This window comes from Neocloeon triangulifer, unplaced genomic scaffold (assembly GCF_031216515.1).
Source record: "Neocloeon triangulifer isolate White Clay Creek 2 clone unplaced genomic scaffold, ASM3121651v1 ptg000017l, whole genome shotgun sequence".
Lineage (NCBI taxonomy): Eukaryota > Metazoa > Arthropoda > Insecta > Ephemeroptera > Baetidae > Neocloeon > Neocloeon triangulifer.
The window spans coordinates 1,416,626-1,438,478 of record NW_026775559.1 but is presented as its reverse complement, the minus strand read 5'-3'; the positions used below and the strand labels follow the sequence as shown (position 1 = coordinate 1,438,478).

The 21,853-nt window shown below is 39.8% G+C and overlaps 6 protein-coding genes across 17 annotated transcripts in view; 5 read left to right on the top strand and 1 right to left on the bottom strand.

Moving 5' to 3' along the window:
- LOC132202992 (SH3 and multiple ankyrin repeat domains protein 3) overlaps nucleotides 1-10,037 on the top strand; it is a 70,388-nt gene extending 60,351 nt beyond the window's left edge. For 6 of the 10 annotated variants that reach the window (XM_059630386.1, XM_059630396.1, XM_059630389.1 and 3 more), the window contains 15 exons: nucleotides 367-764; nucleotides 1,088-1,274; nucleotides 1,398-1,490; nucleotides 1,928-2,214; nucleotides 2,710-2,872; nucleotides 2,933-2,965; nucleotides 3,968-4,252; nucleotides 4,460-4,659; nucleotides 4,873-5,064; nucleotides 5,607-6,002; nucleotides 6,305-6,483; nucleotides 6,749-6,996; nucleotides 7,149-7,444; nucleotides 7,503-7,724; nucleotides 8,117-10,037. In XM_059630386.1, the coding sequence (XP_059486369.1) occupies nucleotides 367-764; nucleotides 1,088-1,274; nucleotides 1,398-1,490; nucleotides 1,928-2,214; nucleotides 2,710-2,872; nucleotides 2,933-2,965; nucleotides 3,968-4,252; nucleotides 4,460-4,659; nucleotides 4,873-5,064; nucleotides 5,607-6,002; nucleotides 6,305-6,483; nucleotides 6,749-6,996; nucleotides 7,149-7,444; nucleotides 7,503-7,724; nucleotides 8,117-8,629 (3,692 nt within the window). In that variant the 3' untranslated portion in view covers nucleotides 8,630-10,037. The remainder of the gene's footprint in view (nucleotides 1-366; nucleotides 765-1,087; nucleotides 1,275-1,397; nucleotides 1,491-1,927; nucleotides 2,215-2,709; nucleotides 2,873-2,932; nucleotides 2,966-3,967; nucleotides 4,253-4,459; nucleotides 4,660-4,872; nucleotides 5,065-5,606; nucleotides 6,003-6,304; nucleotides 6,484-6,748; nucleotides 6,997-7,148; nucleotides 7,445-7,502; nucleotides 7,725-8,116) is intronic. The other 4 variants (XM_059630390.1, XM_059630393.1, XM_059630394.1 and 1 more) reach the window with 4 other exon arrangements.
- Nucleotides 10,038-10,731: 694 nt separating this feature from the next.
- Nucleotides 10,732-12,956, top strand: LOC132203533 (uncharacterized protein DDB_G0271670-like). The gene is made up of 7 exons (XM_059631364.1): nucleotides 10,732-10,891; nucleotides 10,953-10,988; nucleotides 11,039-11,131; nucleotides 11,190-11,252; nucleotides 11,304-12,625; nucleotides 12,685-12,743; nucleotides 12,801-12,956. Exons 1-6 carry the CDS (start codon nucleotides 10,784-10,786, stop codon nucleotides 12,734-12,736), a joined length of 1,674 nt encoding a protein of 557 aa, XP_059487347.1. The 5' UTR covers nucleotides 10,732-10,783; the 3' UTR covers nucleotides 12,737-12,743; nucleotides 12,801-12,956.
- A 139-nt stretch (nucleotides 12,957-13,095) lies between these two features.
- Nucleotides 13,096-14,452, top strand: LOC132203535 (uncharacterized). 3 transcript variants are annotated; one of them, XM_059631368.1, is made up of 5 exons: nucleotides 13,096-13,322; nucleotides 13,609-13,680; nucleotides 13,737-14,110; nucleotides 14,172-14,263; nucleotides 14,323-14,452. In XM_059631368.1, exons 1-5 carry the CDS (start codon nucleotides 13,248-13,250, stop codon nucleotides 14,388-14,390), a joined length of 681 nt encoding a protein of 226 aa, XP_059487351.1. In that variant the 5' UTR covers nucleotides 13,096-13,247; the 3' UTR covers nucleotides 14,391-14,452. The 3 variants fall into 3 exon arrangements, with proteins under 3 accessions (XP_059487351.1, XP_059487352.1, XP_059487350.1); XM_059631369.1 differs by having other exon boundaries at nucleotides 13,609-13,686; nucleotides 13,746-14,110; XM_059631367.1 differs by having other exon boundaries at nucleotides 13,609-13,686.
- Nucleotides 14,453-14,692: 240 nt separating this feature from the next.
- On the top strand, nucleotides 14,693-15,749 carry LOC132203534 (sericin-2-like). Its single transcript, XM_059631366.1, has 3 exons — nucleotides 14,693-14,844; nucleotides 14,960-15,145; nucleotides 15,196-15,749. Exons 1-3 carry the CDS (start codon nucleotides 14,728-14,730, stop codon nucleotides 15,652-15,654), a joined length of 762 nt encoding a protein of 253 aa, XP_059487349.1. The 5' UTR covers nucleotides 14,693-14,727; the 3' UTR covers nucleotides 15,655-15,749.
- A 409-nt stretch (nucleotides 15,750-16,158) lies between these two features.
- Nucleotides 16,159-19,768, top strand: LOC132203299 (uncharacterized). Its single transcript, XM_059630965.1, has 4 exons — nucleotides 16,159-17,194; nucleotides 17,263-17,544; nucleotides 18,283-19,266; nucleotides 19,379-19,768. Exons 1-4 carry the CDS (start codon nucleotides 16,220-16,222, stop codon nucleotides 19,664-19,666), a joined length of 2,529 nt encoding a protein of 842 aa, XP_059486948.1. The 5' UTR covers nucleotides 16,159-16,219; the 3' UTR covers nucleotides 19,667-19,768.
- On the bottom strand, nucleotides 19,089-21,537 carry LOC132203423 (nucleoporin Nup37). Its single transcript, XM_059631205.1, has 7 exons — nucleotides 21,320-21,537; nucleotides 21,088-21,232; nucleotides 20,780-21,034; nucleotides 20,525-20,729; nucleotides 20,247-20,466; nucleotides 20,033-20,192; nucleotides 19,089-19,875 (listed from the first exon to the last, which is right to left on the bottom strand). Exons 1-7 carry the CDS (start codon nucleotides 21,322-21,324, stop codon nucleotides 19,783-19,785), a joined length of 1,083 nt encoding a protein of 360 aa, XP_059487188.1. The 5' UTR covers nucleotides 21,325-21,537; the 3' UTR covers nucleotides 19,089-19,782.
- Nucleotides 21,538-21,853: the final 316 nt, after the last annotated feature.

Sequence of the window (21,853 nt, the reverse complement as noted above, 5' to 3'; positions counted from 1 at the left end):
ACTTTGGAAATTAATATTTAAAAACATTGAGTAGAGAATGTGATGATCTTTTACAGTCTCTATCTAATCTTTTGATTGTATCAAAATTTCATTCACAACAAGAATTAGAACTTAGCAAATAAAGATAAAGAAATAGCCTATCTTCATTATTGAGAGTAAAAAGTTTCACTATAAAATTAAGAACATCAAAGTCCGCTTATAAATTTGGCACCTCACCCAAAAATATTGAATGATTAGTTTCCAAAGTAATAGATATGAGATTCTCAAGTAAAAAATATTACATTTCAACATTTAATTTACTTATTTCTGCGAACTGCATTTTATGTTTTCTTGACTTTTTCCTGACTCAATGTTCCAATTGCGCAGTGACTGGTGCAACCGATTGCGGGCTGCTTGAAGGTACCTGCCGCGGGCGCAGCGGCCTCTTCGCCGCCCACTGCGTGCAGGAGGTTCGAATGCGGCAAAATGTCAACTCGGCCACCCTGAGGGTGGGAGGGCGTCGCGAGAACAAGATGAACCACTTCGCCACCGCCCCCAGGTCCAAAAAGCCCATCACCATCCGACTGCCCTCGGAGCCGCGGACGGTCGTGCTCCACCGCTCTAGAAAGGGCTTCGGCTTCGTGCTGAGGGGCGCCAAAGCCACGTCACCCCTCATGGAACTCACCCCCTCTGAAAGGTGTCCTGCCCTGCAGTATTTGGACGATGTGGACGCCGGTGGGGTGGCGGATGTGGCAGGACTGAAAAAGGGCGACTATCTGCTAGAGGTCAGTTAATTCACATAGAAATAATTTTCCATTAATTTACAATAATAATATTTTCATAAAGAGCTCAAAATTTCAGAACAACCAAATTTTAGCACGATCTCCTACAAAAACTTAAAACGAATAAGAAAAAGTTAAATAATAAATAACAAGATAAAAATGAAAATAAATTGAACAATTATAAACATTTTGTAGAAAGTTTTGGCTATGAAACTAAAAAATATGATAAACGTGGTTTCCTTGAGTGGTTATTATTTCATCGTAATTATTTCTTCAGCCTCATTCTGGTTTTTATTTTTCTTTAAAATTTCTCCACAATTTTGCAGATAAATGGCGAGGACGTGACGCAAGCGTCGCACGAACACGTGGTCGAGCTTATCAGGCGGTCTGGCGACCTGGTGGCCATGAAGGTGGTTTCCCTGGGCGAACCGGGCGTTGCGACCGGCATGAAGGCGGCCACCACGTTGCCCAGTAGGCAGTGCGCCACCCTTCCCAGGAAGTTGAATGCTCAAAGTGAGTTCCCCGTTTTTTCTCCTCCAATAATTGAAATTACTAATTTTTAAACAAAGAAGAAACGTTTTACCAAGACTAAACTTAATAAATGGGCGCTAACGTTAACGCTTTGCTGCTTTGCAGATCGTAACCCAGCGCCACTACCACCTCGCAGGGATCCTAAGACAACGCTAAGTGTGGGCAGAGCTCGGGCCAGATCTTTGGTGGCAGATTTAGGTAAAAATCTAATAATAACACTCGGATAACAATCAATGATACAACAGAAGAACAGTCCCTCAAAACGTTTGAAAAATAATTACACTGAAGAAGAAGATTAAATTAAAAATTATTTATTTGACTATTCTATGTATCAGCAGCGCCTAAAAATGGATTATTTCATAAAACATGTACACTTTTGCTGGAATTGGATTGATATTTTCAATTTATTTGAAGAATCAAAATAAAATTTAACCAACTGATTTTAAACATCCTAAATAAAATACCTATGAAAATTGAAAGCTTAAAAATAAAATTGCTAAGAGAAGTTTATCTTTGGAATGTTGGCATAATTATCATTAATACTCAATTCCCTTATATTTCCAACGAACTCACTTTTTTAGAGATTTTATCTCCAAAAATGTGCTTTACTTATTTCTTTTCTGCTTGAATGATAGATGGAAACCAGCAGCAAAACTCGAGCCAACTGGACGAAGCAGACAGTGAAGATGTGACCCTGTCGGCAAACACAACAAAGAGCAGCTCGACTGAAAGTGTGCAGGCAAGAGGGACGCCTCCGAGGACGGCGTCCATCAGGGCGAGACCAACCTCGTCTCGAATCACGGCCGCCGAACTGGAGGAGCTGTTTGCGCGCCAAGGACCTGCGCCACCTTCCCCAGCGGGAAGCGCCAGGACGCCCAAGGTCTATGCCAGCGTGGCTGAAATGAAACGCTCCAGAGGAAAGGTACGCAACTTAAAAATTTCTGCTCGCTAAAAATACAAATAATTTAATACGGACAGTTAGTATTTGTTGGTCAAATAAACAAATGTTATAATCGTTTTTAGTAAAAATAACTTTTAGCTCAGAAAAGAACAGACTGATTAATTCAGGTGATAATTTTTACTCCTTGGCATTTTTTTTAATTTATTTCCATGTAGACATCATGATGAAAATTGTATGAATTGGGAGAACTGAATTTTTTTAAACTGACTCTTTCCTTTTGGAAATTACTAAAATGTTTTTTTCCTCAAAATTAGCCCCTCTAAAATTGATAAAATCGCTCCAAACCAAGCTTGCATATACCACCCCAATTGAGTTGAAAAAATAACAACAATCAGCAGCTTGACCTAAAAATTAACACTGATATTTATGAGAATCCGCTTCTCTGTTAAATAAAAAATAAATAAATACAAAAATGATCAGAAATGTAAATATTTTGATTGTTTTGATGTTTGTCAGCTGGGACGTCGCGGGGCGTCGGACACGCTGCACAAGTCCTTCAGCAGCACCCCCGACTTGGCGCACGTCAGCCCAACGCATGCAGGCGCGCGAATGTGGTCGTCGCGGGGCGCGCGGAGTCAGGAGGACATCTCGTGGTGGGTGCAGCCCACGCAAACTTCTGGTGAGTGCCACTCGCGGCCTAACCATTCTAATAATACAAACAAACTTCTCAAAAACGCAGCCAAGCACAGAAGGACAAAAGTTAACAAGAAAGGTCTCGAACACTTGTGTGCCTATAATACCTATAAACTTACAAACTTAATTGCACTCGATATTGTACTCTCTGTTGGTTCTATTCATTCTCTTTGACGCATTATTTCGTATTTGGTGACTCTCTTTCTCTCTATATTGTGGTATGATTATTTTGCTGAAACCACTCGAGCAGCTAATTTTTGCCAAGTTAGATAATTTTTTCGTTTACACAAGGAAACATATTAGATGAAATCTTCAGAAAGCGATTTTTACCAAGCCCTAATCATTTTATATTCCTTAATATTTCCGTATTTAAAAAATGGTTTGATGGAAATTTCAAAATTATCAAAATCAGGAGGGCTGGAAACTAAGTAAAAATCGATTGACTTTGCTACCTTAAATTTCAAAACTTGACCTTAACCTGGTCAAATATTAATATTTTTCTGTCAACTGACATTTAATTTAACTTAAAATGTTTAATAAATAAAAAAAATAAACTCTTTGTGTTTGTGAAATTCTCTTTTCGAAACAGAATATATAGAATTTTATTACTAAAATGTTTTGTCTTATCAACTAATTAATTGAACTTTAATTCTTAGAAAATAGAAATGGATTTTACATTTTTTTTAATGCAGTAATATTATGTGTAGCAAAATTGACCTTTTCCAAGACTAGAATAATCAGAAAATTTTAATGTGGGGCAATTAAAAAGAATAATCTGTAATTAAATTTTCTATCTTTTGACAAAGTTTTAAAAATTGTTAAACAATAAGATGTTTTCGAGATTGCAAAAAAAAATTCTTATCACCTCAAATCAAGTTCGCTCAATTCGATTGAAATTCGGAAGTGAAGGTTTCACATTACGTTTCCTTGGCAGTTTCATAGAGCAATGGTATATCAATTACGTATTACATATAATTTTCCACACCCAGTGTTTCCAAGCAGACCTACGTTTGCATGTGGCTGATCACGTGTGAGTGTCGTTTTGCGCGGGTGAAAATTGGTTTTTGTCGAACGATTGCAGGTCACATCGGGACGACGGCGATGACGAACGGAGGCCGCGAGTACGGCCACGCGTGGCGCAGCATGGAGCGGCTGCACATGGAGCACGAGGCGGTCACTCGTTCCCTGTCGCAGCGCACCCGCTCCCTGCCGAGGAACCGCTCGCTCGCCGGCGCCGCACCACCCCCGCCCACCCACCCTCCGCCACCCATTCCTGTCGGCCAGGTCGTCAGAGTCGAGGTCTCGCCACGCACCAAGAGCAGCAGCGAGTACGCCACCGTCAGGGACTCGCCCGTCGGCCAGCAAGGTTAGTCACAATGAGTTTTTTTTTTTATGAAAAAAAAAAAAACTGACATTGCCTTGTGTAGATTTCAAGCAATGAAATATTTATACAGTTTCACACAAAAAATGTCCTTTTTCTTAAGTGAAACGTTTTCATTTTTCTCATTCCTATTTTCTTTAATGCCATTTTAATTAATTATATTTCATTTCTACGTTTTAATAAAACTTTCAGCAGACAGTCGAACTGCAACTCCTACCAGTCCTGAGCCAATCATGTCCAGCTTCAGGCCGGGCCCTGCCAAACTATACGCCAGTCCTGAAGAGGTAAAGGTCGTGGCTTTGCGGCAGGGTTCGAGCACCCTGGGCCGGACGCCAAAGGAAGGTGCCAAATCTCGATCGCACAGTCTTCCACCCAGTGGCGCCAGACCCTTGGTAATTTCACAACTTCCACATTCCTGCATTATTTTTTCTTATGTCCGTATCAAAATCATTTTTATTTTTTTAATGTCATGCACCCAAACTGTTTGTAATAAATGTCAAAAAGCTCCAGCCGAAAAGGCATGATTTAGAATTGAATAAATCTGGAGCTAAACGATAACTGTTAGAAAAAAAAAATAGAAGCTTTAACCTTGCGTGCTTGTGCAGGTCCGAAAGCACAGCCAAGGTGAGGGCAGCACCACTTTCAAGCCCCCGGCGGATGGGGCGCCAGCCTCCCCTGAGAAAGGGAGCGGCGCCACCAGCCCGTATGCACAACCCTTCCAGCACAACAATGCCGCGGCCGTCGCGCCTCCAGTTGCTGCTCCTCCTATTCCTGAACCTGATTACAGCATGAGCGAGGTGAGGACAAAATCAAACGAAATCAATTTCAGGTCCAGTGAGGTGCATCATTTGTTTTTTGTCGCACGTTTTCTTGACTCTAAATGTTGTGTTTTTAATTTGATTAATTTTTAGTGTTTATTATAGAGTAGAAATTTGTTGGAGAATAATGTGAAATCATTTTTGTTTTTCATATAAATGAATTAGAAACGCGACTTCACATATTTTTGGAGATAAATTAAAATTAAAAGCATATTAATTAGTAATTAAAATCTCCTACAATTTGAGGAAAATTTTTAGCACAAATTTTAAGCAAATACCTTCAATTTCATTTTTCACATTTTCATCTGATTTTAATTGACTTTTTAAATCCAAAGCTTTGATACATGATTGGATTTAATTTTTTACCTTAAATTAAAATTAATGTTAAGAATTTTACAATTTTCATCACTAACATTGAATTGAGAGTTAAAATGGTAACAAGGGGCTAAAAGAAATAAAAAATTGTTTGTATAATGAAAAAAAATAAGAGGAGTTATGGAATAAAAGGTGACCTATTACAGGGCGAAAGTGACGAAGGTGGCAGCGAAGCGGGCAAGGGCCCAAAGAAGGAGCGCCGCCCCTCGCGCCAGAGCTCGAAGGACTCAAACACGGCCGAGTCCATCAGCCCGAACGGACCTCTGTCCCCTTCTGCAAGGTCTTCCTGCATGTCACCCGTGTTCAAAGACCTGCTCGCCCAGAAGGTGGCTGAGAGGCAGACCAGGGTCAACGGGGCGGGCACCCCGGCCGAAGAAACGCCGCCGCCGCCCCCACCCCACGCCAAACAACCAGAGACGCCGTCGACACCCGTGGCAGAAGCGGCACCACCTGCAGCACCGTCTGCCAGCAACTCCTCCTCCTCCGCCGCAGCCACCAACGGCAATCTACCTCATAGTTTTAGTGTGGAGGAGATCCAAAAGGTACAACACATAAATCAAATTCAGAGCATGCAGAACATTTTGTAATGCACTAAAATCGCAAGCATGCCTTCTTGCAGGAAATCATCAATTCACTTTTCAGCTTTAAGATAAAATGAACGTTTCACTGTTACTTTCTTCTTTTAGAATTGAAAATCGATGTGGAGTAAAAATAAAAATAAATCATTTGCTTGCACTAGCTCTTCCTTCATATTTCCCAGATCAGCTATACTTTGGATGTTATTGAGTGTTGCCCGAAATTTAATGTAATTTTGTACTAATATTCTGTAATTCAATTTTTACAGGTAAAAACTCAATTAAAGAGCTCAAAATCCTATCCAAATGACTTCTCCCAGGAGGATGGTGATAATTCATCATCGGGGGTGAGTTCGGATCAGGACACGCAGCCAGAGCCAAAGACTGCGGGCGACACAACCCACCCCCCAAAATCCTCCTCGCCTCACTCAAAGTCTCAGCAGACCAGGTAAGAGTGGGACAGTTTGGTCCGTATTGATCTATAATTGGGTGTTTAAAAACATTATTTTGAAATATATATAAATCAATTCACAAATTGGCCGTAACTTTCTAAAAAGTAGATTTAAATTTTTGTGTAGACATAGATAACGAAAATAACCAGACACGCTCTTTCCCTTTTTGAGAGAAACCGCAAGGACATTTAAGGCTGTCATTGAATATTTTTCGCCATTGGTCATTTTCCCCCGACTAATAAGTTTGAACAAACAAAACAGGCCGATCCACACGACCCGCATCCAAGTAGGCGCGCCTGCATTTGTGCGCAGCTCCAGCGTGATCAACAGCGGCCGAGCACCAGGTCAGAAAGGGCCTGCTGCTATGGCGTTGAATGTGAATGGAAAAATGCCAGCGCCGCCCGAAAAGAAGCCGGCGCCACCACAGCAGGCGCAAAAAGACGAGATCAAACACATTTTGGAAGAGAGAACGTGGCAGCCAGACGGAAGCGAGTCCACTGATGCACCAGGTAATTACATTTTTTTACAATTTTATTAAAAAATAATAATAATTATAAAAGCTGAAGGTGGAAAAAAATGAAGCATGTTTATTTTTATTTTCAGAAACAATTAGTTTAGAAAAATCAAAGTCGCATAACTAAAGTTTAATGTTCTTTTAAAGATGCGGTCACCACTCAAAAGCCTAGGAGAAAGAGTGAGGATGGTGCAGGAACAGCGAGGCGAGCGGGCACTGGTACGCTCACCAGACACGCCGTTTCCCTCGTCCAACTTCCGCCTCCCCAAGAAAGTGAAGGCGAGAGCGATCACAGTTTACCCCCTGCAATTCGCCACTCGAACGTGAATTCAGCCACTCTTCCACACAAGACGACCAAGACCGTCACCTTCCTGGACCACAAAATCCAGGAGGAGCGCGACCGAGAACGACAGAGAGAAATCGAACGTGAACGAGAACTTCGAGTAAGTGTACAATTTTTAAATATAATTCAAGGAAAAAATACTTATCTCAAATTTTCAGCAAATGCAAATGCGAGACGGGCCTATCATGGCGTCCAAGCTGATCATGCCGAATCACAGGCAGCAGCCACTCTCCACGGCCCACATGGGCAGCATGGGCAGACATGGTGGGCAGCGCAGTCGAGAGGTGGACGCCATGGGCAGACCCATTGAAATGGAGCGCAGCATTGAGGAGAGTTTGCAGCTCATTCAAAGGCACGTCGAGCAGCTCAACATGGTCAGCGTAAGTATTTATAAATAAAATGTCATCAAATAGGTGGTTTTATAAAAAAAAATCAAAGAGTCTAGAAATTTTAAAAAGAGATTCCTAAAAGTTAAAAAAAAAAATTACCAAAAGATTATTTTTTCTGTCTCATATTTTCATTTGAAATTTCTTCAACAAAAAAGCAACATGTATATTAATTATTATATTCATTATCTATTTCTGTTTTAATAAATTTCTCTTTAATTTAGGGAACATCTCAATGTTAAAACTGATTGGTCTACTAAATACTAATGCTGAAAAGTCAAAAGTGAATAGATTTTGTTTTAAATTTTCACGCCTTCTAAACACAACTATGGCAGACTTTGTATTGTCCTCTGTAAAAATAAATTGACTTAAAATTCAAATTGCAGGTTGTTCCACCTCCGCCGGAATTTGATGGAGCTCGAGCAGCGGCCGCCGCTGCCGCCGCAGCAGCACACGCTCACCACTACCACCCGCACCAGGCGACGCACCCCCCGCACCAACACCAGCACCAAGGGGTGATGCACGCGTCATACCCGTCGCCACACCAGCAGGCGGCGGCTGCAGCGGCCGGCAGGGCGCACCACCCCCACCTGTACCATTTGCACCCGGCGCCTGACGAACCGGTGCTGGTGGCGCCGCCGCCAGAGTTCAGCGACCTCGGCGAGCAACACAAGATGACCATCAGGGTGAGTGGCGCGACGCGCAACACCCTGCAGCGCATGACGCCCGAGCAGCAGGCGCAGTACCTGCGGCAGCGGCAACTCGAGGAGATGGCGCGCCACCGCCACCTCGAGGACCTCAACCGGCAGCGCCAGGAGGCCATCCGCATGCAGCAGCAGCAGCAGCAACAGCAAAAGACTGTCCGAATTGTAGGCACCCTGCCCAAGAAAGCGCCCTGAGACTAGTTTCGTTAAACAGTGATTTCTCCATCTTTTTTTCTAAATATTTATACAGGCATGTTGAATCTATTCAATGATCTCACTCGGTGGCAATGAGTCAGCCAGTCAAAGCAATTTTTCACGATTTTCATCCGACACCACATCGCAATAGCAACAAAATAATAAATGCCGCCGTCCTTGACTGAAAGGGTCCGGCAACAGAATTTATAAATAAAGAGAACTATTGAGTTTGCAGGTTGCTGAACCCTTTGAAGGGCTCTTTGTGAAAAAACGCACACACATCACTTTTTTGGTTTGCGACGCGGTGTTTTTTTCTGTTTGTTGTTCGCTTGTGTGTAAATATTTTACAACGAATTCATATTATATTATCATTGTACGTTGGATGAGAAGAAGTCAGGGGGCCGCTTGGGAATCACAGGTCGCCGGCAGTTTACTTGAAAACCCACCACCACGTTTTTCTCGTGCCGAGGAAAGTTAGAATCCCAATAAAAAGACTACACTTTGTACATAACTAATAAAAATCATTAACGCAGTTGAATGTATAAATGTTTGATAAGAGCCAACAGTTAGAGGTAAAATTATACTTCTACGCGATAATTATAGAGTGTGGAGCGCGCGAATTTGTGACTGAAAAGAGCCACAGCAAAAAACACTTTGACTCGTTTTCAAGCCTCCTTTCAAGTCCAATGTGTAAAATGTCATTCCCAGTTATTGTGATTCTTAGTTGGTAATTTAAATTAATTTATTCATGCCAAATTTGTGTCATATGTATTGATTGATAACTCGATTTATAAACGTGGCGTACATTAAAAAAAGAGAGAAAAACCTGCTTGTGGATCGAGATGCTTTTCATCGGAAGATAAAAAAAGAGAAAACGCATGTATGATTTCTGAATGTTTGTGTATCATATTATATTGTTACATAAATAAGTTCCCTCGTAAATTATCAACATGAAAAGTCTTCTGCCCCAAAAATAACGAGGGGCAAACATTTATTATTACCGCCATCATTACTCTGTGTATCGAAACACCCTCGGCCCACACTCCCTCAACTCTTTCTATCTATCAAACTCATCATTGTGACGATTAATGATCTATATTATGCAGTTGTTTCCGCTCTATATTGTTGGAAGAAAAATGCTCATGCCAAAGTTTGCGAGGTGCAATAATGTTTTTTATTTCGCGAGATTTACAAAAATTCGGCTTCAATTTCTAGCGCTTTTAGGGAAAATGCTGACGAGAGCCTATTATACAACATGTTTTGTAATAAAAAATCAAACTCAAATTATTACTTGTGGAAGATATATCATTACAACCATGATGATGAAAACATTGCAATGATGGACTATTGTATTTTAATATTAAACAACAAAATCGCCTAACGTTCCACAATATAAACTAAAAATATCCTAAAAATTTTCTGGAATTTCATTTCTAAAAATAACCCAAACCAAACCTATAATTATTTTCATACAAGTAATCTTTCCACTCACTGTAATTCAATTTTGTGCTTACTTAAGATTGTTTGACCTTGCAATTATTATTTAACAAACAATCGCACCAACTAAAAAAGACGCTCAAAATCTTACATGAAATGCTGCAATCAATTAATTTCTTGTTTGAATTAAATCTGTTTGAAAAATCGATTATGTAGCTGAATATTTTATAAAAGCCAAAACTTCAATAAAATATCAGGGCTGGTAAAAGTTTAGAAATATTATCAATAAATAAAAGATGATAATTTAACCAATTAGGTAGGTTTCAATATTAGGTAATTCTCTGGCAACAAGCCGGAAAAACGACGAAAGCCTATTTGGTAGAGAGAATTGATAGCAAGCCTTAGTAAACAACTGGAATAAAACTTTTGGGCCAAACTTTAAATTGAAATATGTGATAAAATATTTTTTAATTATGGATATTCAAAAATAAATCCTTTAAACGCATCCAAAGTTGATCACTTTTTAAAGTGTCGACATATTTGGTTGCGCAAAAAATTTATCAACAAGCATAAACAAAGCAGAAAAACCTTGTTTTGGTATATTCGCCAACAAATGACGTTCTTGCACGAGATAAATCTGATATTATAAATAGGAAAAGCTGATACGAGAGCAGTATAGATACCCTCTCGAGACCAGTAGCAGGGTTATTCTCCTCGATGGCTTACACACGTTGTTCACTCGTCTGCGCTCTCCTGATCGCCGGTTTGGTTTCAGCGGCGCCCACTGGCTCGGAATTAGAACATTTGGAGCCCCAATTGCCAAACGTTTGTTCATTCAGATATACTTCAAATTCAACAGCGAGTTATATTTATTTTTTATTTTTAGGAAGATGTGGTGAACAATGATGTTGCCCAAGTGAAGGTAATTGAATATTTAATATTTTTTTTCCTTGTAAATAATGTGTTTTTCAGAGACATATTAGATTGCAAGAGACTCCCACAGAAACTTCTGAATGTAATGAAGAACATCCACCCCCTTTATGCAACCTGAAAAAAACCCTGGAAGTAAAATTTTAAAGCAAATTTTTTTTAAACACTTGGTACTAATAATTACAAATTCTAGCCTATTGCCGCAGATGTCAAGAATATCATTCGTGAATTCTGCCCAAAATGCACAGCATCAAAGGTTGGAAAAAATAGAATTTTTAAAAGAAGTTAAACTAGCACACATTTTTAGCGCGTCATATTGGAAAGGATGATGGATACTATAGTTCACACGTGCAACGAACAGGCCGCAGAAGAAGAACCCCAGGCTGAGGGACTTGCGAAAAGAGTGGCTGATAATGTGGCTGCTCTAATCATCCAGCACCAGCAGAGACACCAGGAAGAAAATCCACTTCAAGGGGAGAACACCGAAAAACTCGTGGACCAACTTATGGCCCGCATTGCCGCTACCAATATTCCTTGCACTCGCGTTGCACGACAGGATGATTTAATATCCGATTCTAGTGATTCCAGTGATCCTAGCGATTCCAGTGATCCCAGCGATTCCAGTGATCCCAGCGATTCCAGTGATCCCAGCGATTCCAGCTCCTGCTCATGCGACTCTTGCAGCTGCTCTTCCTGCTCATGCGATTCTTGCAGCTCAGATTCCTGCTCTTGTGATTCCTGCTCGTGCGATTCTTGCAGCTCAGATTCTTGCTCTTGTGATTCAAGTAGCTCAGATTCCTGCTGTTGTGACAGTTCAAGCTCCAGCTCTTGCAGCTGCTGTTCCAGTAGTTCTGACTCCTGCTCATGCGACTCCTGCTCCTGCGATTCTTCATCCTCTAGTGATAGTTGCTGCTGCTCATCATCTTCAAGCGATAGCTGCTCATCTTCGTCAAGCTGTTCCTGTGATTCTTCATCTTCGAGTGACAGCTGCTGCTGCTCCTCGTCTTCGAGTGACAGCTGCTCATGCAGTTCATCTTCAAGCGATAGCTGCTCTTCATCTTCATCTAGCTGCTCTTGCTCTTCTTCCAGTGATAGCTGCTCATCCTCCTCCAGTGACAGCTGCTCCTGCTCATCATCTTCTAGTGATAGCTGCTCATCATCTTCCTCGAGCTGTTCCTGCTCCTCGTCTTCGAGTGAAAGCTGCTCATCTTCCTCGTCCAGCTGCTCCTGCTCCTCGTCTTCGAGTGACAGCTGCTCATCTTCATCGTCCAGTTGCTCCTGCTCCTCGTCTTCCAGTGACAGCTGCTCATCTTCATCCTCGAGCTGCTCGTGCTCATCATCTTCAAGTGACAGCTGCTCATCTTCATCCTCCAGTGATAGCTGCTGCTGCTCATCATCTTCTAGCAGCAGTAGTTGCTCTAGCAGTAGCTCCTCGTGTTCCTGCGATTCTAGTAGCTCCGATGACTGTTCCAGCTCTTCATCCTGCTCATGCGAATCTAGCAGCAGCGAATGCTGCTCTGGAGAGATTCACAAGGAATGCAAGTGCTGGAAAAAGGTGTCGGTTGAGTGCCCATCCAGCTCTGAGTGTAGCAGCAATTCAGATTCTATCTCATGCCACAGATGCAGCGTGTAAGTGCAAAACCGAGACATTAATTTTTTGAATTATATTTTAAAAATTTATTTTTTAGGCGGACACATCTTATTCCGGTATACCAAGAAGCTGAGCAAGCGTATTACTAATTTGAAGGTGAGTTCGACTTGCTTCAAAATTAATTTTTTCTAAAATACATTTTTTTCTACTTAGGTTTATTTAAAAATTTTTGCAATCCTGACATAAATTATTAGCCTAGTAACAACAAGTAAGAAATATACCAAGTTTCTCACATCTCTTCAATTAGGCATCTCCTCAAAACTCGCACATTCATTTGTATTGTTAATATAGAATGATATAGAATATGCACAATGTGCAAATTAAGGTGATGAAATAAAAATGAACGCTTTTGTAATCAACCAAACAAAGTGTGTGTTTAACGATGAAACCTTGAACACCCGATAAAAGCTTCTTCCTCCATGATTTTATATCAATGATAGAATGAATTTTGTAAACTTTAAGCCTGAAGAAACGCTTATCGATGAAAATTTTATGTGATTATTTTTGTTTTGAGTTTCAATTTCAATTATAAAAGCAATTGTCGCAAACGAGAATTTCACATTCAGTTTGCGACATTCAATCCAGAACGTTTTAATAACAATGACGGAGCTAAGATTTGCGATTCTGTTTTTCGCAATGTTTGTGACACTTCAAACCTCGCAGTGCGCAGAAAAGGTAGATTAATTGTACTTTTTAAGAGTTTATAAACATGATTTCAAAGCAATTTTGAGCAAACTTTCTTGTAATATGAGGTTAATTATTTAAATTTAATTTCTGGTTCTAATTATTATTGTTATTTTAACATGGATAAATATTTAAATAAGAAAATTATTTTTCATTTTCACACACAAAAGAAGCTAAATTAATTCCATTAGTTCTACTTTTATTAATAAATTTATATATTATCAACCTGAAAAATTTATTAACTGAATTATTCATTATATGAAACAATTCAAACCAGGCAAAAGCGACTGAGGATATTAAAAAACAACCAACTTACTCGAGAAAATCAAACGTTAGTTCAAAGGAGGAGGTAACAGTAAGTGTACATTTATTGAATATTCTGTTAACAACTATTTCATTTATAAGAATTCTAAGAGTGAAGGGGGGTTTGCGAAAACCATGGATCCCCAAAAAATAGAGGAGCTACGGAGGGCAATTCGTGCATCAATGACAGGCCACATTTGTAGCCCTTACTACTGCAAGAAGTGCAGCAACTCTGACAGCAGCAGCAGCAGCTCTTATTCTGATAGCAAATCAAGAAAATCGACAAGCAGTTCTTCGTCTTCCGAATCCCACTCGAAATCAAGCAAGCAACAGAAAATTAGGATGCTAAATGTGAAAAAACTGCACGACAATTTGATTGAAATGGCCAAGGCGCTCAGGGGCGAGTCTATTGAATCCAAGGATATCAACAGGTTCTCCTGCAAGCCTAACTGCATTGCTTGTTGCCAGCCTGACAAGTGAGAATGCTTTCCTAAATAATTATTTGTATAATTATGAAATTTTTTTAAACTTTTTCAGACTGGTGCCAGTTTATGATTTGCCAAAACCGCAAGGATATTTCCACCCTACGCCTTTAAATATTAATAACCCACCTCAACAGATTCCCTATGGTATGGTATATCATTATAAAAAAATTTAGGCTTATATGCAAATTTAATTAAATTGGCAGGCCATCCAGCACCGCTACCACCTGGAAGACTGTACCATGTGGATCCACAATATGCAAGAAATTATTAGATAAAATTGAAATTAATGCGCATTAAAAATAAAATAATAAATTTTGCTTTATTTGTGAAGAATAGTAGTTTTCATTAGAATTTTATTCTAGTCTTTCCTATTGTAAGTCAATGCTAATCAAAAATAAGTGTAGCAATTTAAAAACAATATCTTGGTTAGATTTAAGTTAAAATGTTGACAATTCATAAATTAAATGTAAGTGCAGTTCGTGATGGTGATGAGAAAATTTTCGAATTTTTTCACGCACGAGTGCTGATGCAATTTGTAAAACAAACAATTTACAAATCCTTTTGAAAACAATTTCATTCATCACTATCGTCACGCTTCCAAAACTGGCATGCGGAAAAGTTCTTTGCGATATTTGTTAGTTTCATTTCGTGACTGGCACTTGACGCCTGCAATTATGAAGTTGCTCCCGATAATTGCAATAATTTATCTATTGTTTGCGGCGCAGGTCAGTGATATTATTTATATTATATAAAAGAATGTAAATTACTTATTTTGAATCACTTTTTTCATACAATTATTCAATTAGTATCAAAATAATTTTAATATTAATATCTGTTAAGGCTGCTGCTGGAAGCAAAAAAGAAAAAAGTATCAAGTTAAGGACTAGTGCTAAAAATAAAAAGCAAGGAAAATCTGCGTCATTGCGAATGCCGTTGTTGCTTAATAACAATCCCTCAAAAAATGTGTTGAACAGCGTCAGTTCATCTAGTAAATCCCAAATGAAATTGGAAGAGTTAGATAAGACGGTAAGTTTCGTTTTTAATTTCATCATGAAATTATAGTTTTAAAATTTCAGCAACTTCTTAATATCATCAATATAATGGCCATTTCCAACAACGACATGCTGGCAAAAATAACCAGCCAAATAGACGCCCTGAGTAAAATTCCAGCGAGGAAAATTGCTTTTGAAGATTTAACGAAAAAGGAGGAAAAGTTGCAGCAAAACCCGGCGTTTTCAGGAATGTTCCCGGGATCAAATTCTCCCCCAAGAATAAATGATGCACCTGTCTTACTGAAGCTCCCGACCACTAATTTTGAGAAAAGTGGTTCTAGCAGCAGTAGTGAATCGGAGAGCTCAAGCTCAAGCAGTAGTTCGGAAAGTTCCGAGTCCGATGAAAGCAGTTCTTGGAATTCAAGTCTTGAACGGCAAGACCGACCACCGGTTACAGTTAGCCAACTGGTAAACAGACCTCCTACTTCAAACAACCCTTCACTAGGTAGTGAAAACTCATCCAGCAGCAGCTCATCTTCATGAAAGGTGTCAATTGAAATATGTTAATACGTTAATTGTTCTTTATGTTTGTTATTGTTACATTAAATCTTTATTTATTTAAATAATGAGAGCATGGAGGAAAATTTTGTTTCATTTAGCTGGTCATTGTTGCGCAAAGGAAATAATACATGTACATAAAGGATTTAAAAAGAAAAAAACTTGAAAAGAACTTGAGTATAAAGTAAATGATACGCTACAATCATATTGCAGTTGCAATTTAAGGTTATTGGTGTATCACAAGGCAATCTCTGCATATAACAAAATGCATCATCAATATAATTATTCAAAAGTTATAAATTTAATATTATTTTTAATCTTGAATTATATAAATTATTAACCAAAATATAAAGAAATAAGAATGTCTTATTTAATAAAATATATCTTTCATTCAGAATGATAATTACGTTTATTAAAAGATAAATGATAAATGATGCAACTGACTAACATTACAACCTTTTTAATCAATCTCTATTATCAGCCAAAGCACTGATATGACAAACACTACTCAATTTTTGTTCTGGCAATTGTAGTTGTGTAAAAAAAAAACATGGCGTTTTCTTTGAGCTCAATTTCTGAGCTTTTCACGCAGGAAACTTTAAGAGTGGTGGTGGAAAAGGCCTTGGCCCTGAAGGGCACTCCTGACCTCAAAATAAAAAGCTACTCGGTCGAAGCGGGCGCTGGAAAAGGCGACGGTTACATTGGCATCATCTACCGCATCAAGGTAGTACTTTCGGACGGTTCCCTTCTTCCCATGATTGGAAAGGGCCTTCCGCCCAATATGGTCCGCCGGAAGACCTTCCGTTGCGAGTCCTATTTCAGTAAGGAGGTGCTGTTTTACAATCAGTTGGCGCCGATGCTGCGAAACTTTGAGCTGGAGCGGCGTGGCGCTGAAAAAGTCACTTCCGACTCTTTCCTGCCCATCCCTGAGTGTTTCCACGCCTTCAGCGACGGCCAGAACGACTTTTTGGTCATCCAGGACCTGACCGAGTTGGGCTACGGCATGACCGACCGCAAAGCAGGTTTGACCTTAGGCCAGACGAACGCCATCCTTCACTCTCTGGCTCGATATCACGCCCTTTCCTACGGCCTGCAGGCGCTTTACCCTGAGGAATTTCTTCAGGTCGCCAAAGGAATCGCAGAGCCGTGGTTCGCACCCCAATATTCCACCATCTACGCAAGGTACATGTTTAAAATTTATAACGTTTGGCTTCGTGCGGTCCAGGACGAATTGGAAGGAACAGACGTTTTGGAAAAGTTGAAGGCTTTCGGCAAAAACGAGCACGTTCTTTTTGAAAAAATTTGCAATTCGGTTCAAGCCCTGACGCCGTCTGTCATCAACCACGGCGACGCTTGGTCCACGAATTTCTTATTCAGCGGAGATAAACCCATGATGATCGACTTCCAAATGGCCAGGTACTGCTCACCTATGGCGGACCTTTCAACTTTCATCTTTGCATGCACCACGGAGGAGCAAAGAAACTCAGCTGGCGGCATGGATGAGATTTTGGACAATTACTATGAGGTAATTTTTTGCTAAATATATAATATGAAAAAATGGGCCAAAAATAATATTAAGTTGTAATTTTTCAGGTCTTGTGTGACTCAGTAAATAAATTGGGCGTTGCAAAATGCCCCCTGACGAGAGAGCAGTTACAGGAGCACTGGCGAGTGAACGGACTAAACGGGTTCGCTGCTGCACTCGAACTGGTGCCCTTTTCCATGGTCGAGTCTGAGGACGTGCAGGACATTGACAGAATGGAGGGCGAAGAGCCCGTCGATCTAGTAGAGCTGACGCAGTTCAAGGATATCACAGATCCAGCAGGAAAGAAAAGACTGGTTGATCTAACGCGATTGGCAGCTCACTATGACATAATTTAATTTCTAATTAACATTTTGCTTTTGAATATCAACTTGAATTATAAAATATAAATATTTATAATAATAATAAATAAACTAAATAGACAACAAATGAAGCAATAACTTATTATTCATCAATTTTTTTGCTTATCAAGTATCTCATTATTTTCATGTTTAATTATCCCATCAGTTAAGCAAAAATCAGAGGAAATAAGAGAAAACGTGTAAATCTGAATTAAAGATTCTTAGATTTGCATGTGGATTGCAAATAAAACTGTTCAAGTTGAAGAACAAAATATAAATTAATTTTTTTTTTAATTTTTAATAATTCATTCCATTCCAATTTTCTGCCAAAGCTTATTAATTTAGGCAAAAGACCACAAATTTGTGTCAAATAATTTTCGCTATATTATTTTTTGTCATAAAAGTTTGGGAGCTATTTAGATATTAGTTTAATTACAATTATTATGCATTCAAATATTTATTTATCTTTTTTGGGGCTTCTGTATCATGCATTTAAAAATTTGCATATTGCTCATTTAGGTGTTGATATTATAGTGCAAAAATTAGTGTTGATTTCCACTCCGAGATGTCGGGTTCGGCAGTTCGCGGCCTCCAGATGCCGGGTCCGTATCTCTAAACTCTCCAAAATAATGGGTATGTATGGAAGGATATTTTTTAATGCCATCAAAAGCTAAATTGATTAATAAAGTCGATTCACTCAATAGATAACTGAGCCGCTTATTGGAGTAACGAAACATGGCGCTGTCTCTGAAAACCATTTCCCAGTCCTTCACCGAAGAAATTTTACAGGTGGCCGTGGACAAGGCCCTCAGTTTAAAAGGACGCACCGGACTTGGCATTAAAAGTCATTACGTTGAGCCAGGAGCGGAAAAGGGCGATGGCTACATGGGAATCATTTACCGGATCAGGGTGCAGCTGTCGGACGAATCCGAACTGACCCTGATAGCCAAAGGTCTCCCACCAAACATGGTGCGAAGGAAGACCTTCCGCTGCGAGTCGTTTTTTGCAAAGGAGGTTCTCTTCTTTAATAAACTGGCACCGATGCTGCGAGAATTTGAAATAAAAAGACGTGGAGCCGAAAAAGTAGCCTCGGACCCTCTAATGCCTATTTCTGGCTGTTACTTCGCAATGAGCGACGGCCTGAACGACTTTTTGGTTTTTGAGGATTTGAAAGCCTTGGGCTACAACATGACAGACCGAATTTCAGGCCCAACCGAGGCCCAGAGAACGTCCCTGCTCAACACTTTGGCCCGATTCCACGCCCTTTCCTACGCCCTGCAAACCCTGGAGCCGGAGAAATTTTCCAACGCCGCCAATCTGATTGGCGAGCCGTGGTTTGCGCCCGAGTTTGCCAAAACCTATGAAGGGTACATGTACAAAATGTACAAATTGTGGCACAACACGGTGAAAGACGAACTTGAAGGTACCGAGTACCTGCGCAAGCTAGAAGCGTTTGGCAAAAACGCGCAAGTACTCTTTGCCAATTTGTGCAAGTCTGTGAAGTTGCTGAACCCGTCGGTAATAAACCACGGAGACACATGGTCCACCAACTTTTTATTTGACAAGAGTGACAAAGTCATGATGATCGACTTCCAGCTAGTCAGATACTGCTCGCCTATGTCCGATCTTTCAATTTTCATCTTTTCCTGCACCACTGAGGAGCAAAGGGAGGCAGCTGGTGGTATGGACGCCCTGCTCAGAAATTATTACAATGTAAGAAAGAATAACTTTTTAATCGAAAAAAAAAGCATTTTATAATTAAATTTCTGTAAAAAACCTGCACATTTAAATTATAATATTATCTTCCATAATTTCTGCTTTTTAGATTCTATGTAACGCAGTTCATGAACTGGGAGTTTCGAAGTGCCCATTGACTTGGGAGCAATTGCAAGACCAGTGGCGCGTCAACGGTTTGCTCGGATTTTCATGCGCTCTCGAGTTGGTTCCTCTTTCGCTGGTCGAATCAGAGGACGTTCAAGATTTGGACCGCATGGAGGGCAACGAGCCAGTGGATCTGGTCACGCTGACCCAATTCAAAGACATCACTGATCCGCAGGGGAAAAAGCGCCTATCGGACTTGACCAAACTAGCCGTTGACTATGGAATGTTTTAAGAAATATCAAAAAATTGTATTATTATTATTATAATTTGTAAAGAAAATTTAATATTATTTAAGCTGAGAATTGAAAATAAACATAAAAAGTTCATGACACGATTTAAACATGGTCTTCACTTAGTTGCAACTTTCCAAATAAGCATTTGATGATCGCAGCCCAGGGCAACGTAGGGCAAATGGTAGTGCCACGACAGTCCATACGCAATCTGTCAAAAAGTTCCAACGTATTTCAGTGTTTCTCTCATAAAATTTTTGTAAACGGTCTAATATAACAATAATAAAAATAAAATCCAAATTTCTACGAAACTTGACTAAAATAAGGATGAGCAAGAGTGAGACAAGAAAACATGCAGTGGTACTCACCGGAAGTGGAACAGATAATTTTGGAAGTTTGGCTGAAATGTTGTACACTTTGAGTTGGTGCCCGGGCCTGCCAATGGTGGCCAAAACCAGATCGGAGTTGCTACTGAATTTGATCCAACGGCCACCCTGAGGGTGCACAGGACGCACTTCAAGAGGTTGGCTGTAAAATTTTGTGGTCAGTCTCAGATTAAATAATAATTAAATTGCTATCAACCTTGGTTTTGAAATGTCCCAAACAATCATTTCTCCCCCAGCTAGAGCACAAACAAACATGCTGTTCGACGGAGCCCAATGGGCTGACATGAGCGGTGTCGTGCCAGAATCGAGGGACATCATGGGCTGCTGGTTCTGCACATTCAAAAGTTGGATGAGGCCATTCTTCTCGGCCACCAGCAACTTCCCTGGTTCTTCTCCGTGCCAACAGACAGCCATTCCTTCAATAATAAAAATAAAAACTCTCACATAGTTTTGGGATTTTATTTCAATTAATACCAGGTGATTTTAGATTGATTTTGATCTCTGGCTTTTGGTGTTCACTCTCATCCCTAGTATTCCAAATTCTACACGTGAGATCGTCACTGACAGAGGCAATCAAATTTCCATCCGGCTCGAAAGCCATCGCATTGATGTAGCTTTGGTGCCCCTCCAAATCTGTTATGGTCACACTTTCAGACAGATCTGTTTTGTACAGTTTAATCTGGAAAATATTTTTTATTACATGGAATCTTAAAAATTGTATGATCATACAATGTTGCTCATTTTAATTTCGACAGTTGGAACAGTGGAGACGCTGTACGCAACTGCAAAATGCACAAGTCTCGGGAGACCTCTCAGGGTTGTGTCAGGACTCCACGCAATCGCTTGTGGGCGAAGGCTTTGCTTGAAGGTTTTAAGCTCAATAAAAGTTATATCCTGCGATTTGGAGACTCGTCCTGACTCGCTCAACTGGCTGTACATCTGCAGCTTGGTGTTGTCGGGTGTTTCTTCCCAAGCATGATCTTCCTGCAAAAATGAAAATGATCCTCTTCTTACGACAAGTAAATTATTTAACGTACTGGGAAGAGGACGGCGCCTAGAACGACAGAGTTTTCGGTGCCGACGCATACCAAATCCTTTGACCAACAAAAAGGAGAAAATTCAACGACGAAAATCTGACTTGGAAAATCAAATGCGTGCTCCTTTGCTGCGTTTGGAGTCCTCCTACAAGAAGTTGAACCATATTAATAAATCGAGAAGCACAAGAGTAAATTAATAACATTAAAGTACATAGAAAATTAAATTAATTACATCATGCCGGCAGTCTGATGTTGATTGTTTTTGTATCAAGTTAAGTGAGTATTGAAGATTCTTCTTCCTATTTATTCCAGTGATTCCTTTGGCTAGAGGATGGTCAACTTTTAGTTGTGACGTAATGACCAACATTCAGTTAATAATTACTCGCAAAACAACAGAAAATCTTCAAATTTTAAATTGTTGCCTTTTCTGTTTTGCATTGGCCGCTAAAAATTTAGCCATGTGATTAAAAATGGTTCATGTTCCCGCCGCTCGAGAATTCAAAATGTAGCGCGAACGCAGCACGTGCCTTGCTAAAATTTGGTCAACTTGTCAAAATGTGTGTTCTTTCGAATAATTATTTTTGTTTCTTCATAGTTCTTATGTTGTCTGCAAGTGTGTTTCGTCATTATTCAAAACCACATGTTACAATGTGGTAATGAGTTTGAAAAAAAATTGAGCTGGTGTATTAAAAATTAAAAAATGTAAAATAATATTAAATAAACTCACCAATATTTCCTCTTTATGATTATAGTGAGGAATTAATTA